Source organism: Ochotona curzoniae, unplaced genomic scaffold (genome assembly GCF_017591425.1).
Source record: "Ochotona curzoniae isolate NIBS_2020 unplaced genomic scaffold, NIBS_Ocur_1.0 scaffold_2453, whole genome shotgun sequence".
Classification (NCBI taxonomy): domain Eukaryota; kingdom Metazoa; phylum Chordata; class Mammalia; order Lagomorpha; family Ochotonidae; genus Ochotona; species Ochotona curzoniae.
This window is the reverse complement of record NW_024467094.1, coordinates 7479934-7496784: the sequence shown is the minus strand read 5'-3', so window position 1 is coordinate 7496784 and position 16851 is coordinate 7479934. Positions and strand designations below refer to the sequence as shown.

Sequence of the window (16851 nt, the reverse complement as noted above, 5' to 3'; positions counted from 1 at the left end):
TCGGGTTGGACCACCTCAGCAGCCACAGACAGTGGGGAACCCTTGTTCTGCTGGAGAGGGGAGCAGGGACATGAAGGAGGGAGAATCTTTCAGATTGAAAAGGCACTGAGAACCAAAGCCAATTCCAATTGGATTTCCTTTAGGCTCAGCAACTCTTGGCTTGGTTTCTTTTATTTTAATGTATTATTTATTTTCATCTTATTCAAGAGACAGAAAGACACACATAGAGCTTTTCCATTTGCTGGTCCACTCTCCAAAGGCCAATAAGAACCAGAGCTTGGAAAGGAGCCTGGAACTCAGCCTGGGTCTCCTCAATGACCTGGTGTCTCTTAGGGTACACATGAGCAGGAACCTGCATTGGAAGTGAAGGTGGGACTCAAACTCAGGTCCTCTGATATGGGACATGGGCATCCCATGTGGCGTCTGAGCCGCTGGGCAAACAGTGCTCTCTTGGATTGATGTCTTTGGGCCTACCCAAAATTGTCCATGGTGCTGCAGTCAGCTTTTTGTTGCTAGAACTAAGATACCCGAGAGAAGCTACTGCTCAAGAAGAAGGTCTGTGTTTGGCCCACGGTTCTGGAGGTTCACAGGCTCAGATCAGGCAGCACGATCAGTCTGGTGTCCAATGAAGGAGATGAAGGGAAAATGCTTGCAGAGAAAGGATCCATGGCAATCTGGGGAACAGAGAAACAGGGAACAAGCTAGTCCATGTGGTCTCCCTTACACAGTTTCCAACATTTGAGCACAGAGCCCCACTCTGGTGCCCTGTTGTGACTTGATCTTCCTCCCCAAAGCCCTGCCTTTAGACACCATAAGTCCCCACCCTTTTAGCACAGGTGAGAATGATCCACACATCTCCTGCTTGTGGGTCATCCTTCCCTCGTTTATGCCACAGGTTCTGGAGATGCTGGACAGTCTCAATGGGGAGTGGGTTTCATTCCAACAAACTCTGCTGGACAGTGAGCAGATGCTGAAGAAAAACAAAGAGAAGTTCAAGACCGGCCTCATTCATTCAGCGGATGATTTCAAGAAGAAAGCACATACCCTTCTGGAAGACTTTGAGTTCAAAGGTTCTCTTTTCCCCAACTCTCACCCTCCTAATTTAGCTTTCGTTTTGAGACCCAGTCTTCAAACCCTAGGTCCTGGGAAGGTGAGAACAAGGATGGGAGGGGGAGGCAGGCAGGAACGGGGGGAGAGCCACAAGGAGCAAAGATGATGAGAATATCTGCAGTCACTGATATTAGCCAGCAGAAGCCCAGCTTGCTGCATTTTTTGTTTCCTTTCTCTCTCTCTTTCTCTCTCTTTCCTATCCTTCATTTTCCTTCCTTCCTTCCTGATCTTTTTTTTTTTTAATGATTTATTCATTTTTATTGGAAAGGCAGACTTACAGGGAGAAGGAAAGACAGAGAAAAAGATATTCCGTCCATTGGTTCACTCCCCCAGGAGGCAACAATGTCCAGAGCTGAGCTAATCTGAAACCAGGAGTCAGAAACTTCTTCCAGATCTCTCACACGGGAGCAGGATCTCAAGGCTTTGGGCTGTCCTCCACTGCTTTTCCAGGCCACAAGCAGGGAGCTGGATGGGAAGTGGAGCTGCCGGTATATAAACCAGCACCCGTATGGGATCCCAGTGCATGCAAGTCGAGGATTTAGCCACTGAGTCATTGCACCGGCCCCCCCCCCCTTTTTTTTTTTTTTTAATTAGTTTTAGTTATTTGAATGACAGAGTTAGAAAGAGAGAGTGCTTCATCTGCTGGTTCATTCCCAAGATAACCACAGTTGGGGCTGGGCCAGGCCATTTAAGAGCCAGGAGTTCATCTGGGTTTCCCATGTAGGTTCATGGTCCAAGAACTTGGGCTATCTCCTGCCACTTTTCCAGGCACATAAGCAGCCAGATGGATCAGATGTTGAGCAGCCTGGGCACCTGAACTGGTGACAACTCAGGATGCCAGAGTTGTAGGCAAGAGCCCAGCCCATTATACCACAATGCCAACCCTTTCTGGTATTCCTTTGCCAGGTTCCCACATTCCATCTGTTCCTCATTTATTTATTTATATTTGAAAAACAGAAAGAGATTGGGCCCAGAGTGATGGTTCAGTGGCTAAATCCTCACCTTGCATGTGCTGGCATCCTATATGGGTGCCAGTTCATGTCCTCTGTGCTCCACTTCCTTGGGGCCCTGCACCAATGTGGGAGGCCCAGAAGAGGCTCCTGTCTCCTGGCTTCATATGGGCTCACTGACACCATTGTGGTCACTTGAAAAGTGAGCCAGTGTATACAGGATGTTTTTTTCTATCTTTAGTGTTCTTCACAAATCTAATCTACCTATAAGTGAAAATAAATAAGTCTTAAAAAAAATTTTCCCAGCTGCTGCTTAACTCCCCAGGTGTTTACATCAGCCAGATCTGGGTCAGGATGCTGCAGGGAGTCAGGAACTCAATCCCGTCTCCCACATAGGCCATAAGTGCTGGCCAATCATCTGCTGCCTCCCAGGATCCACGTTAGCAGGATGTTGAAATGGGAACAGAGCCGGGCCTCAAATCCAGGCACTCTGGCGCTGCATGCATGTATCCCAGGTGGTGGGTTTCTTGACTGCTAGGCCAAACACCCACTCATGTTCTACTTGTTTCTCATTCTTGAGTCACTTTTGTTGTTACATCTTGACCTCCCCACAGGCCCCTTCACCAGTAATGTGGGCTACGTGACTGCCCTGGAGCAGATTGCCCAGGTGCGGGCCACACTGATGGCCATGCGGGAAGAAGAGAACAGTCTCCGCCACAACCTGGGCATCTTCAAGATTGAGCAGCCCGTCTCCAAAGACCTTCAGAACCTGGAAAAGGTGATAAGCCACAGTGGCCCCCTGGGAACCAGGCATGGGGGTGGCAGGGGATGGGAGAATGGTTTCCTGGGGCCCTGGGAAAACAGTTGGGACCCAAGAGATAAGCTCAGGCAGAGCTGTTCTTAGTTTTTTGAAATGTAGTAAAACTAACCCAGCAAAAGTAGTAGCCATCTTCACTGATGCATCCAGAGGCATTTGGTACATTCAGCATGTCCTATGACCATCATCATCTTTTAGTCACCAAACTTGTCACTATCCTGAAAGGAGACCCTATAGCCATGGGCAGTCACTCTCCATCCCTCTTCCATGGCCACCCTCAGTTACTGACTGTTCACATCATGTGGGCTGGATGTTTTGTATAAAGGGAACCATAGAATATGTGGCCTTGTTATGTCTGACCTCTTTCACCCAGCACAGTATCTTTAAGGTTCTGTTATAATGTAGTATCCATCAATACTTTCATTCTTTTTTGTGACTGAATAGGACTTTATATTTGCTGCACTTTATGTATGTAGTTTTGTTTAATCTGAAATTGAGAAAGAAAAGAGTGAAATCTTCTGTCCCATACTCCCCACCCCAACCCTGTAAATGCCTCCAGCAGCCAAGGTTAGGCTAAGCCAAAGCTCAGAGCTGTAAACTCCATCAGGAGCTGCCTTGGGGCATCTGCTGCTGTCCTTGGTGCAATAGTAGAAAATTGGATCGGAAGTGGAGTAGCCTGGATTTGAACCGGGCAAAACAGTATGTGATAGCAGAACCCAGAGGCAGCTCCAAATGCTCACCCTTGGTTGTTTACTTTAAAAAAAAAAAAGCCCATTTACTAGTTGGCGGCCATTGCGGTTGCTTTCCCCTTTTAGCTATTATGAATAGTGTTGTTACCAATATGTGCACTTGTACTTGCCCAGACACCTACTCTCCTCCTGTAAGAGTAAATCTGGGAGCGGAATTGCTGTGTGTATAGTGACACTGTGTTCAGTGTTATGAGAAGCTGCCAAGCTGTATCCCGTGGAAGCTGTGCCGTTAAAGTTCTCACTGGTCAAATAGGGTTTCTATTTCTCCACCTCCATTTCCTCTCTAGGCATTTAGTGGATGTACGATTGCAGCTCATTGAGGGTTTTTTGTTTTAATTGATTTTTTTTTTTTTAGAGAAGGAGAGATGGAGACAAAAAGACAATGAGCTTCCATTCTTGGTTCACTTAAATGCCTGCAATAGCCAGGCTGGGCCAGGAACTAAGAACTCAGTCTGGGTGTGCCTATGTGGGTAATTAGGATTCAACTGCTTGAGCCATCACCTGCTACCACCAAGGGTGGGCATCAGCAGGAAGCTGGATTTGGAGGGTAGAACCACAATTTGAACCCAGGTACCCCACTGTGGGATGTGGGAGTTCCAAACAGCATCTCATTTGTTGTGTTGAACACCCTCTCCTTGTTGAGGCTTTGCTTTGTATTGCCCTAATGGTCAATGGCATTGGGGATTGTTTTCCTCCTGTACTTACTACTTGATGAGCTCTTAAAGCAAGAGAGTAGAGGGGGAAAAAAAAAAGCCAGGAGGAAGCTTTATGACCTGGAGTGAGAAACTTTGAGAATCGAGAGGAGCAAAGGACCCGAGCAGGTGGCCATCAGGGAAGAAGAAAAGAAGGCAGGTGCCACTCTGTGTTCTGTAACTCTCTGTTCTTGTCTGTGTAGGAGCTGGATGCACTCCAGCAAGTCTGGGAGATCACTCGGGACTGGGAGGAGAACTGGAACCAGTGGAAGACTGGCCGGTTCCTGACCCTACAGACAGAGAACATGGAGAGCATGGCCCATGGGCTGTTTCGTCGGCTCACAAGACTGGCCAAAGAGTATAAGGTATGAGGGGACAGGACAGAAGACACACGAGCTGGAGAGGAAGAGGAACTGCCAGGGGCTAGCTGGTCTTTCTGACATCTCCCGCTTCTACTCAGGACCGAAACTGGGAAATCATTGAAACCACTCGCTCCAAAATCGAGCAGTTCAAGAGGACCATGCCACTCATTTCCGACCTGCGGAACCCTGCCCTTCGAGACAGGTGAGGCTGCTGTGACCCCGCTGGGGGCAGCTGCTTTATCCCATCCCAGGTAGTGCCACATCCCCCCAGGTCTTTCCATTAACTGAAAAATGATCATATGATCAAAACTGAAATCATCACAGTGATCCTAGCTCTCTTTCATTCTCTGTCCACACGTGTACTCCCCCGCTTCTTAAATTATTTTTATTTTTAAAAGATCATTTACTTAAAGGACAAAGAGAGAGAGAGAGAGAGAGAAATATCATCCATCCAGCATTCCCCAAATGGCTGCAATGGCTAAGGCTGATCTGGGACAAACCCAAACCCAGGAGCCAGGAACGCTATGTGGGCCTCCCACAGGGATGTTAGGGGCCCAAGCACTTGGACCATCTTTCACTGCCTTCCCCAGGCACTTTAGCAAGGAACTGGATCAGCAGTGGAGCAGCCAAGACTTGAACTTGTACTCATATGAGATGCCAACGTCACAGGCAATGGCTTGACATGGTACACCGCAATGCTACCACACCAGCCCTCACCTCTACACCTCCATCAAAGTTCTAAGCACTTTCTCTCCATTCCTTCCACTAATATTTTTGTGTCATTCAAGTTTAACTACTTTGATGTATCTGAAATTTATTATAGGATAGAGGAGAGACATTGTAAGCCATTGGGCATAGAATGAAATATTTTAGGGGCCAGTTTTGTGGTGTAGCAGGCAAGGCCATTATCTGCAACATGGGCATCTCACACAGGCTGACCCAGCTCTGGACATTGTCCCCCTCCAGGAAGTGAACCAGCAAGAAGATGGAAGATCACTCTTTCTTTCTGTCTTCTGCTTTCTGTAACTCTGACTTTCAAATAAATAAATATTTAAAAAGTGTTATTAAATGGTGTTTCAATCATTGCCTATCCATTTAAGAGAGAATAGTTAGACTCTTCTCTTGCATTGTTGCCAGTGTAATGTTGTTAGCAGTGTTCTTTTTTTTTTTTAACTAATTTTTTTGGAAAGTCAGATATACAGAGAGGAGGAGGGATAGAGAGGAGAATCTTCTGTCAAGTGGCTACAAAGGCCAGAGCTACACCAATAGGAAGCCAGGAGCCAAGAGCCTTTTCTGGGTCTCCCAAAGTGGTACTGGGTCCCACGGCTTTGGGCCATCCTCGACTGCTTTTCTAGGCCACAAGCAGGGAGCTGAATGGGAAGCAGGGCCTCCAGAATTAGAACTGGCACCCATATGGGATCCTGGCACAAGCAAGGCAAGGACTTTAACCACTAGGTTACCATGCTGAGCCCACAGAGTTCCTTTGTGAAGTTTATAGGGTGAAGTCTAACCTTTATTTAATTATTAACTTTGTAAAGTTTACATGGTGAAGTCTAACAACTTTATTTAATTATTATTCACATCTCTAAGCCTCTGCTTCCTTATTGACAAATGAGGCAATAGTAACTTCTACATTACAGACTGCTGTGAGAATTGAAATGCTTCACGTGGTACGCTGAGAGTGTGGTATCAGTAAGGCTACAGCAGCTCACTGTGTGTTGGGGTGTGCTCTTGTGTCCTAGCCCCCTCTTCAGAGAGTTCATTCCCTCAATCTTCGTGTTCCTTGTGGAGTCCACTATTGCATCTGGGTACCTGTTTAGTAAAACTTGTCAAGTCATGAGTTAGCAAAACCCCAGAACGGCTAGGTCTCAGTGGGAACAAGCATGCGCAGCAGCGTCCTGATTACCAGCCCCTGAGTAGACCCTCCTGTCCCCGGCTGCAGGCACTGGGACCAAGTCAGGGATGAGATCCAACGGGAATTTGATCAGGAATCTGAAAGCTTCACCTTGGAGCAGATTGTTGAGCTCGGGATGGATCAGCATGTGGAGAAAATTGGGGAGATCTCGGCTTCGGCAACCAAAGAGCTGGCTATAGAGTTGGTAATGAAAAATTTCCCTCCACCCACCCCCAACTTCCCACTCCTGGCCTCCCCGGCTGCCTGGACCCCCAACCTAGAAGCCTGGCCAGCTCTTCATCCCTGATGGCCATGGCCCCTGGCTTCTCTCCTCAGGCATTACAGAACATTGCTAAGACCTGGGATGTGACTCAGCTAGACATAGTGCCCTACAAGGATAAGGGCCATCACCGAATCAGGTAGGAGAAGGACCCAGGGCTGCAGCAGAAAGGAGGGGAGGGCTGTATAGCCCAAAGCTTGGTTGACCTTGACTTCTCGTGACCCAGAGGCACAGAGGAAGTCTTCCAGGCACTGGAAGACAACCAGGTAGCACTGTCCACCATGAAGGCTTCCCGCTTTGTCAAGGCCTTTGAGAAAGAAGTGGATCATTGGGAGCGCTGCCTTTCCCTCATCCTGGAGGTCATTGAGATGGTGCTGACCGTGCAACGCCAGTGGATGTATCTTGAGGTCAGAATTCAGTACCAGAGCATTTCATACCAGCAGCTCTTGTCCCCTGTCTTTGCTAAGGACCTGCACATTTGCCCCACTGCTGTCCTTTTTTCCCCAACCTTTGCAGTCTCTTTTCACCTAGGATCCAGCCGTTGGCTCCTAGATCCCCTCCCCAACAAGGTTTTATCCTTCCCTGATTTCCAGTTCACTTTTTTCTTCTTGACCCAGTGACCCAGCCTCCCTATCCCAACCTTCCTTCTAGAATTTGGGTTCTCTTGGCCTTTGGCTTTAATGTGCTGTATCTTCTACCCAACTGTCAGCCCTGGCCTGGGGAGCACCGGGGAGTGTGGGAGAAACAGCCTCTCACCCACCCCGACTCTCGCCCCACCATCCAGAATATCTTTCTGGGAGAGGACATCCGCAAACAACTGCCCAACGAGTCAGCCCTGTTTGACCAGGTCAACAACAACTGGAAATCCATCATGGACCGGATGAGCAAGGACAGCAACGCTCTCCGCAGCACTCACCACCCAGGTCAGAACCCCTGCTTGTCACCCTGACACAGCCTTCACTGGTACCCCACCAAGATGAGAAGTCTGGGCCACACACTGCCTTTGCCAAAACCCAGACTGTTGTTAACTTATGGCTGTTGTGACACTTCCCATCACTGTTGCCCCTTCTAGGCATTAAATCATGATTCAGTTAGTTGAATTCAACAAATATCCAAGTAGAGCATAACACGGTACTTTGAAGCAAAGGATATGAAATCAGGCTGGAGTTTGAAGGCTGGTTCAAATCTCTCTGTGTGTTCTTGGATAGCTTGCTTCCTCCATACAACAGCCTTCTTGTCTTTGGGAGAGGGCTTATGACAGCTGTAATGACAAAATCATATATATATATATATAATAAAGATTTTTTAATTGGAAAAGCAGATTGAGAGAGAGAAAAAAGAAACAGAGAAAAAAAAATTCTGTCCACTGATTTATTCCCCAAGTGACCACAACAGCCAGCCAGGAGCTTCTTCCAGGACTCAAACATGGATGCAGGGTCCCAAGGACTTGGGCAATCCTCTACTGCTTTTCCAGACCACGAGCCTGGGAAGTGGAGCAGCTGGGACATGAACCAGCATCCACATGGGATCCCAGCGCTTGCAGGGCAGAGGATTATTCAAGCAAATGATCACATTCGGCCCAAAATTATGTTTTGGAACAACTTGTGAGCAGAATCATGAAAATCATCGTCCCATAGTTGAAAAGACAGAGCAAGCCCATTTGGTCTGTGGCCACCAAGATTTCCTGATATCCAGGAAGTCGCTGTGGGGTCACTTCCCCTAGAGGCCTCAGCGGTCTGGAGACTGTATTTATTTGAAGGTGTGAGGTCACATCAGAGTTCACACTCATGAACAATCATGTTTTCTTCAGAAAGCTAGAAACTTGGAAGACAAGGAAAAAAACAATCAAGACCTAAGGCAGTGGGACGTTGACCAGTGGGGGAACTAAGACGACTGATGGGACTATACAAATTTAAATGCTTTTTATTTTGTAAATTTTTTTTTATTTGGAAGGTAAGCAGAGAGAGAGATGTTCAGAAAGAGATCTAATCACTGATTCACTCTCCTAATGGCTGCCACTGTCAGGGCTGGACCAGGTGGAAGCTCAGAGCCTGGAACCTCATCTGGCTCTCCGGATGGGTGGGTGGCAGGGGCCCAAACACTTGGGCCACCTTCCAGAAGCATCAGCTGGATAAGAAGCACAGCATCAGAGACTCAAACTGGTGTTTTTATGGGATGCCGACAGTGGTTTAACCTTCGACCCCACAATGCTTGCCCCCATGCATTTTGTTTAATATCTCCAATTGTTCTTTGATATGGGTCGGATTGTCATTTTACAACCAATGATATCAGTGCCATTGGAGTGGTCATCTTCCCCTCTCAGGCTCATGACCCAGTCATCGCAGACCTCTTCCAGTGTGCATGTGACATGTGTTTAATGATTTAACTGGTCAAGTTGTATAAATGCAGATTAAAGTCTACCTTTGGGTTGTCCAGGGAAGCTCCAAAGTCTTAGGTAGAGTGAAACTATTATTTTCAAAGGCTAATGAGGGATGGGGTTATATGAATGAAATCGTATGTAATGCATAATTACTCTATACATTGTAATATATACAATGTGTAACTTAATATGTATAATGAACACTTAACAATGAATTAATGAAGGTGGTGGGGCAAATGTGAGGGTATTTTGGAGATATTTCTGTACTCTTCTAAAAACTTATGCCAACTTGTACCCCAACACTCAAGAGTTGGTAACTATATTCGGGGACTCCAGATCCCCTGGGGCAGTGGTCCAAAGGCCATCGGATACCACTCGCCGCTGTTGTTTCTAGGCCTGCTGGACAAACTGATAGAGATGAACACAATTCTAGAAGACATCCAGAAGTCTCTGGACATGTATCTGGAGACCAAACGCCACATCTTCCCCCGTTTCTACTTCCTGTCCAATGATGACCTGCTGGAGATCTTGGGCCAGTCCCGCAACCCAGAGGCTGTGCAGCCACACCTCAAGAAATGCTTTGACAACATTAAACTGCTGAGGATCCAGAAGGTCCGCAGAGGTGGCTGCGGTGGGATGAGGGGCAGGGCAGGGATGGTGGCGTGACAATCCTTGAGCAGGAGGGTGATGTCAGTGTGGGGCTTTAGATGCCCATGGGGCAGAACTTTGTGGCATTGGCAACATTGAGAGAAGGGAAAAGGAGCAAAAGTGACCTTGAAAAGATCCACATACTCGTGGCTAAGCAAAGCATCTCTTTTTTGCAGGCTGGGGGACCCAGCAGCAAGTGGGAAGCTGTAGGGATGTACTCGGGTGATGGCGAGTATGTTGACTTTCTCCACCTTGTACTTCTAGAAGGGCCTGTAGAGGTGAGTGGTAAAAGCTCTGAGAACCAAGCTGCCTTTTCTTCCTATTAGAAATTTTACCTGGTTTTGTGAAGAGGGAACATCTCCAGGAAGGAAAATTAGCTGTTTCCCCTCTTCTCATCACCCATACACACCTGCCATTCCTAACAACCGTAACCTCTGTCTTGTACCTGCTTCCCCTGGAAAATCAGACAATTTACCCAAGAGTTCCACTCCTCTCAAGGACCTGGGCCAGTTCTTGCCAGGTTTCTATCTTTTTATCTTTTTCTGGGGGCCAAAGCCCTGGAGTCCTGTTTCTGAGGTGCTTGTCCTTTAAGGGCCTTGACTCTGATGACCCGGAGGCTGAACCATCCCTCTCTTTCATCTCCCTCTAGTCCTGGCTTGGCGACGTGGAACGCACCATGAGGGTGACCCTGCGGGACCTACTCCGGAACTGCCGCCTGGCCCTTAAGAAGTTCCTCAACAAGAGAGACAAATGGGTGAAAGAGTGGGCTGGTCAGGTGAGCTGGGGGATGTTGAGAAGGGGGCAGCAAGAAAGATGACTCTCAAGAGGAGCAGTAAATGGACAGAAGGACAGGGTCTTGAGCTGCACTAAGTGGAGATTTCTTATTATCTTTCTGGACTATGCCTTTGGTCCTGTGCTTGCCAGATCCTTAGCTCCTGACCTGAGCCTCATGCTCCATTCTTTAAGAATGAATTACCATAGTAACTCATAGTAACGCCATAGGGAGAGACACTTCCGTAGCACCTCATCCTGGGGTCACTGGACTTGGTGGCTGGACTGTGCGTGTGGCCAGGCCAACACCCTGGCATACAGCTTCTTCACTTGCCCAGATGGTGATTACTGCCAGCCAGATCCAGTGGACAGCTGATGTCACCAAGTGCCTGATGACAGCCAAGGAGCGGGGAGACAAGAAAATCCTCAAGGTCATGAAGAAGAAGCAGGTGGGAAACTCTAGAGAAGTGGAGCTAGGCCTGGAGTTGGCACTCCAGGGGAGGGACAGTTGGTCAGGCACAAATTAGGGGTGAACCAAAGAGGCGAGTGGCAAAAGAATCAGGATGAAGTGCCTTGCAATGGAAAACCAGAGAAGAAAGTTTGGGGTGCAGTGAAATTATGTTCTCCAGTATTGGTGTTGGGAGTTAGGGCTGGTGGGGACTAGCACCAACTGGAGTTGAATAAAAGTAGCGTTGGGGCGGGATGTGGTGTGACTAGGGTTGGAGGTGTTGCTCTGTCTGATCTCCCCCATGGCCTTTTCCCACAGGTGTCAATACTAAACAAGTACTCAGAAGCCATCAGGGGGAACTTGACCAAGATCATGCGACTTAAAATTGTGGCTCTGGTGACAATCGAGATCCATGCCCGGGATGTCTTGGAGAAGCTCTATAAGAGCGGCCTCATGGATGTCAACTCCTTTGACTGGCTCAGCCAACTTCGGTTCTACTGGGAGAAGGTGTCAGAAAAGGCCGGTTCCCCATCCTGTTACCCCAGTGTGGAATCTTTGATTGTTAGAGTCATGCTCTCCAACTATAAGATCTTCCCAGCTCTCGATTCTGTGACAATGCCCCCAACCAAGCCCCCTTCTTGACTGTATCCCAGCTCCTCAGTCTAGAGTGCCAGGGACACCCTCTGGGTGTCACTTGAAGGGGATTCAAAAAGTATTAGGCAGTGGCTCTAATGGGCTGGTGTAGACAGGCAATTATGAAATTCTCTTTCCATCTTGGCAGTAAACGCTTCCTTCTGTCTAATTCTAAGACAAAACTCCTAGTCTTTTAACTATACCCTTTCTGCCCTTTCTGAGCCCTTCTCTCAGCCATCTGTCCAGCACAGGCTGTCCCTCTAAGCATCTCTCTCTCTCTCTTTCTCTCATGCTGTCTCTCATATTCTGCTGTTCCCCCAGGATCTTGATGACTGTATGATCCGCCAGACCAACACGCAGTTCCAGTATGGCTACGAGTACTTGGGCAACTCTGGCCGGCTGGTCATCACTCCTCTGACAGACAGGTTCACCACAGGGAGACAGGGAGTTGGTGGGGGCACAATGGGATGAGTGAGGTGATCAGGGGTTGGGGTAGTAGTGGGAGCTGGGAGGAGACTCTGGGAGGTTGATTCCAGTCTCACCCTCAACTCTCAGGTGTTACATGACACTGACCACGGCCCTGCACCTGCATCGAGGGGGCTCTCCTAAAGGTCCAGCTGGCACAGGAAAGACTGAGACTGTCAAGGACCTGGGCAAGGCTCTGGGCATATATGTCATCGTGGTCAACTGCTCTGAGGGCCTGGACTACAAGTCCATGGGCCGGATGTACTCAGGCCTGGCCCAGGTGAGGACCCTGCCTATCTGTCCCAGGGATGCCTTGTATATCATTGTCACCAAGTCAGGGCTTTGGAACTTACCACAGGGGCTTCTTGCATTCAGGGATGTCCCTTCATCTCCCTCAGCTTCAGGTTGCTTATTGTAAAACCAGAAGGTTATGAAGGCTTAAGGATGGTCATATACGCAAGCTGCCTGGTACTCAGCACATGCTCACTGCAGGCCTGGTCCCCAAGGCAATTCCTTTCCAACCCATATCTTTTCTAGAACTGTCTGATTGGCCCCATCTGCACAGAGCCACCACAGTGCCACTCTGTCACTCTTCTCCCCATCTCCTTAGAGGCCACCTTACACATACAAATCTACTTAACAGATTTATTTTATTTATTTGAAAAGCACAGTAACAAAAAGGGAGAAACAGAGAAGCCAAATGGCTGTAAGAGCCAGGGCTGGGTCAGGCAGAAGCCAGGAGTCTGAGACTCCATCTAGGCCTCTCATGTGGGTGACAGAAGTCCAAGGACTTTGTCCATCTTCTGTTCTTTTCCCAGGTACATTACTAGGGAGCTAGATGGGAAGTGAAACAGCGGGGATTTAACTGGCACTATAGTGTAAGATGTCATTCCCCCAGCATAAAAACATTTTAAGGAAGAATACCTTAGTCACATTTGCTAGTGTCTTGGGGCACCTCTCCCACTCCTAGTCACTCTGCTTCCTACACCCCTCAACAGACTGGCGCCTGGGGCTGCTTTGATGAGTTCAACCGCATCAATATTGAGGTGCTGTCGGTGGTGGCCCAGCAGATCCTGTCCATCCTGTCTGCCTTGACTGCTGGCCTCACTCGCTTCCATTTTGAGGGCTTTGAAATAAACCTGGTGTGGTCCTGTGGGATCTTCATTACCATGAATCCTGGTAGGTGGTAGGGAGGAGATGGGGCTCCCATGGGGAAGACTGAGTGTTCATGGCAAATAGCCATATATCGCTCCCTTCTCGCTCCTCTGCCAAAGTATTCAGCTAAGAGAAATCTGTTAGGGGGAGCAAAAGGTGAGAGGACAGACAGTTTCTGGGAGGAAGTAGCGGGGGGGCAGGGTTAATGACCACCTGTATATATGTGTGTAACCCAGAGTTCTGGTCTACCTGCCATCCCTTTTGAGGAAATGGGAGCATCTCTCTCAAGTGTAGGGCCTAGGGTTTGTCATGATCTCCCCCTAGGAGTAGCTGTGGTGGAAAGGGCTTGATTACACGCAGCCCAGGCTGTGTAATCCAGCCCAGAAAGGGTTCAGATCCTAGAGGACTCAGAGAAACAGTTGTGACTTCTGTCAGGGCTACTGTGAGGGTGACAGAGAACCTGGGAAATGGGAGAGGTGATCAGAAAGACCAAAATGGAAAGAGCTGCCTAAGCTGAGATGCAAGAAAAAGGGGTGTTGTGTTGTTGGAGCTGGAGCTGGGGCGAAGTCAGGGATGGGGCTAGGGTCGGGGAGGGTCAGGTTAACAGGGAAGTGGGTGTGGAGAGACAAGGCAGCATAAAGACCCAGGCAGGTTCTGAAGGAACCATGGTGTTGTATTTCAGGGTATGCGGGCCGCACGGAGCTCCCCGAGAATCTCAAGTCCATGTTCCGTCCCATTGCCATGGTGGTGCCCGATTCCACCCTCATTGCCGAAATCATTCTCTTTGGGGAGGGCTTTAGCAACTGCAAGGTATTCTGATAATGCATTCTATCTCATGGTTTCATTTCCTGTGCATCATTATTCACTGACAGAGAGAGGATTTCCCCCTCCCACCCCAAAGGCCTCACAATTAGATTATACTACAAAGAGCTTGCAAGGCTGTCAGGAGGATGTGGAGGCAGAAAAAAAAAAAGTCAAAGGAGGAAGATGTTCCCTTCCACGATGCCGCTAATCCATAACTGCACGAGGTTCGGGAGGTTTTGTGACAGGAGTTGTCCACAGAGCGTCCCATTCCCGCTTGCTTGAGGTCTGGGGACCTAACTTCTCAGACCCATAACCACCCTTGCATGAAGCAGAGGGATGGCGGGGGAAAGATGGACAGTTTCCTACTCTGTTTTGATCCCCCAGATCCTAGCCAAAAAGGTGTACACTCTGTATTCCCTGGCCGTGCAGCAGCTGTCCCGACAGGATCATTACGACTTTGGCCTGCGCGCCCTCACCTCCCTCCTGCGCTATGCCGGCAAGAAGCGCCGCCTGCAGCCTGAACTGACCGATGAGGAGGTAGACCTTTACCTCTTGCCATACCTTGTCCTACCTGCCGTGACTAAGGTTGTTCTGCTGCTTTCTTCCCACGCCCTTGCCCTGCTACCTGTTGTATTACCAAGGGCTGACTGTGCTAGTCCCTGTCCCCATGTCTGAGTCTCGAGCCTTAGCCCTTTTCCCTCTTTAAGTCTTTTCCCTCTCTAGGTTTTGCTGCTGTCCATGAGGGACATGAACATCGCCAAGCTCACCTCGGTCGATGTGCCTCTGTTCAATGCCATCGTGCAAGACCTCTTTCCAAACGTCGAGCTGCCTGTCATCGACTACGGCAAGGTATTCAGGCCTCAGTGCCCACCCCGCCTCACCTCTGAATGCGCCTCTGGGAACTAGGTGGCTTCCTTGCCTTGTTCTGTCATCCACTAGCCCTGGACTTGAGCATAGGTGGGTTCAGCTCTGTGGGCTTCCTTATCCATGAAATGATACAGGTGTCTAACTCCAGCTACAGTCCACCTACCCCCCCTCAACTCCCACAGTCCACCTGCCCCTCACTCATTCCCACAGCCTACCTGCCCCCACCCACTCCCACAGCCCACCTACCCCCACACTTATTCCCGAGTGGCAGTTCTTTGACCTCCCTGAGACCTCGAATCTGCTGGCCTTTCCGCTTCTCCATTGCCCATTGTTTCTCTCCTGCCTCTACTTCCCCCTTCATTTAGGGAGTTCGGAGGAGAGCCTCCTGAGTGCTATTCTATATATGAGAGAAGTACAGTAGAGGAGGGAGGAAGAAGGGAGGGTTTAGAAAGTTTAGGAACTTTTTTTTTGACAGTATGGTAATAGAGATAATCATGAAAAAAAATAATTTCAACTGAAACTACTAAAATGTTGGATGGGAACATAAAATAGCATCTTGTTGAATGCCTTGCTAAGTTGGCAAGAAAGAAAGAATTTTGGAGATGTGGGAGTAAAAGCAGAAACCCTGAGAAGGAGTGAATGCCAAAGCTGGCTCTCTCCCTGAATCTTTTTTTCATCCAACTTGAGGCATTGCGTTAAGAGAGAAAGCAGCCCAAATTTGGAGGAGTGGCACAAAACCTCTTGCCACATAAATCTCAGCCCAGAGAGGACAAACGCCCTCAGTGAACAGGAGAGAGATAATTTCACCATGTAGAAGGCCAAGTACAGAAAGCTGGCTTGCTCTTAAAATTTATTCATTTATTTCAAAGGCAAAGAAGTTGGTACAGGGAAGAGAGAGTGAGCGAGGTCCTATCTGTTGGCTTTCTCCCCAAATGTCACCCCCCCCCCCAATAGCTATGACTAGGCCAGGCTGAAGCCAAGAGGCAGGAGCTCAATCCAGGTCTCCCACGTGGGTGGCAGGGACCCAACTACCCGCCCCCCAGAGTGCGTTAGCAGGAAACTGGAATGAAGAGCAGAGGCAGGACTCAAATCCAGGCACTCTGGCATGGGCTGTGCGTACCCCAAATGGCAGCCTGACTACCCGACAGAGTGCGGTGTCAAATGCTAACCCCAACACTTGCTCATTTGACCTATGACAATTCAATAAAGGAGGAAAATCTCCTTTGGGATTTCCTAACCATAAGCTGGCCTCTACAAGGCAATAAATAGCTCTACTGTGTTAAACACACACACACACACATACACTTTGAGCTTAGATTTTAATTTTAAGCAGTATTTAGGTTCTAAGTGACCCCAGGTGACTGATAGAAACTAAAGCAACTGATTTCTGGAGGGCGGAAGCATCAACATTCACCTTTGAAGAATCCTTACACATAAAAGTCCAAGACAGTGGAGGCAAGCGTTTGGCCGAGTGGTTAAGTCCTCTCTTGGAACATCCACGTCTCCCATCAGAATGCTTGATTCAAATCCCCAGGTCCTCCACTTCTAATCCAGCTTCCTGCCAAGGCACACCCTGGGAGGCAGAAAAACACAGTGGAGTCAGGTCCATGAAGATTGTAAAACTGTTGAAAGGATAGGCACAGAGTTGAGCAATTGCTCTGTTTATTATGTTTAAAAAAAGAAAAGAGAAACTTGACATTCTAAGCCAGGAGCAAGAGACTTCCAAACAAAGGGGACTTGAAAAAGATTTTTTCTAGCAATTAAAATATTATAATTATATTAGAATTGAGGGGAAGTAGCCTCAATAAAGACAGGACCTCTAGGTT

General features: G+C 48.4%; 1 protein-coding gene across 1 annotated transcript in view; it reads left to right on the top strand.

Moving 5' to 3' along the window:
- DNAH2 (dynein axonemal heavy chain 2) overlaps positions 1–16851 on the top strand; it is a 105488-nt gene that overhangs the window by 42927 nt on the left and 45710 nt on the right. Inside the window, exons 20-38 of the mRNA XM_041000538.1 lie at positions 896–1070; positions 2675–2838; positions 4522–4683; positions 4779–4882; positions 6623–6779; positions 6911–6993; positions 7081–7261; positions 7639–7777; positions 9629–9846; positions 10059–10160; positions 10532–10657; positions 10992–11102; positions 11420–11608; positions 12056–12159; positions 12290–12479; positions 13198–13378; positions 14037–14164; positions 14543–14695; positions 14882–15007. Of these exons, the coding sequence (XP_040856472.1) occupies positions 896–1070; positions 2675–2838; positions 4522–4683; positions 4779–4882; positions 6623–6779; positions 6911–6993; positions 7081–7261; positions 7639–7777; positions 9629–9846; positions 10059–10160; positions 10532–10657; positions 10992–11102; positions 11420–11608; positions 12056–12159; positions 12290–12479; positions 13198–13378; positions 14037–14164; positions 14543–14695; positions 14882–15007 (2793 nt within the window). The remainder of the gene's footprint in view (positions 1–895; positions 1071–2674; positions 2839–4521; positions 4684–4778; positions 4883–6622; positions 6780–6910; positions 6994–7080; positions 7262–7638; positions 7778–9628; positions 9847–10058; positions 10161–10531; positions 10658–10991; positions 11103–11419; positions 11609–12055; positions 12160–12289; positions 12480–13197; positions 13379–14036; positions 14165–14542; positions 14696–14881; positions 15008–16851) is intronic.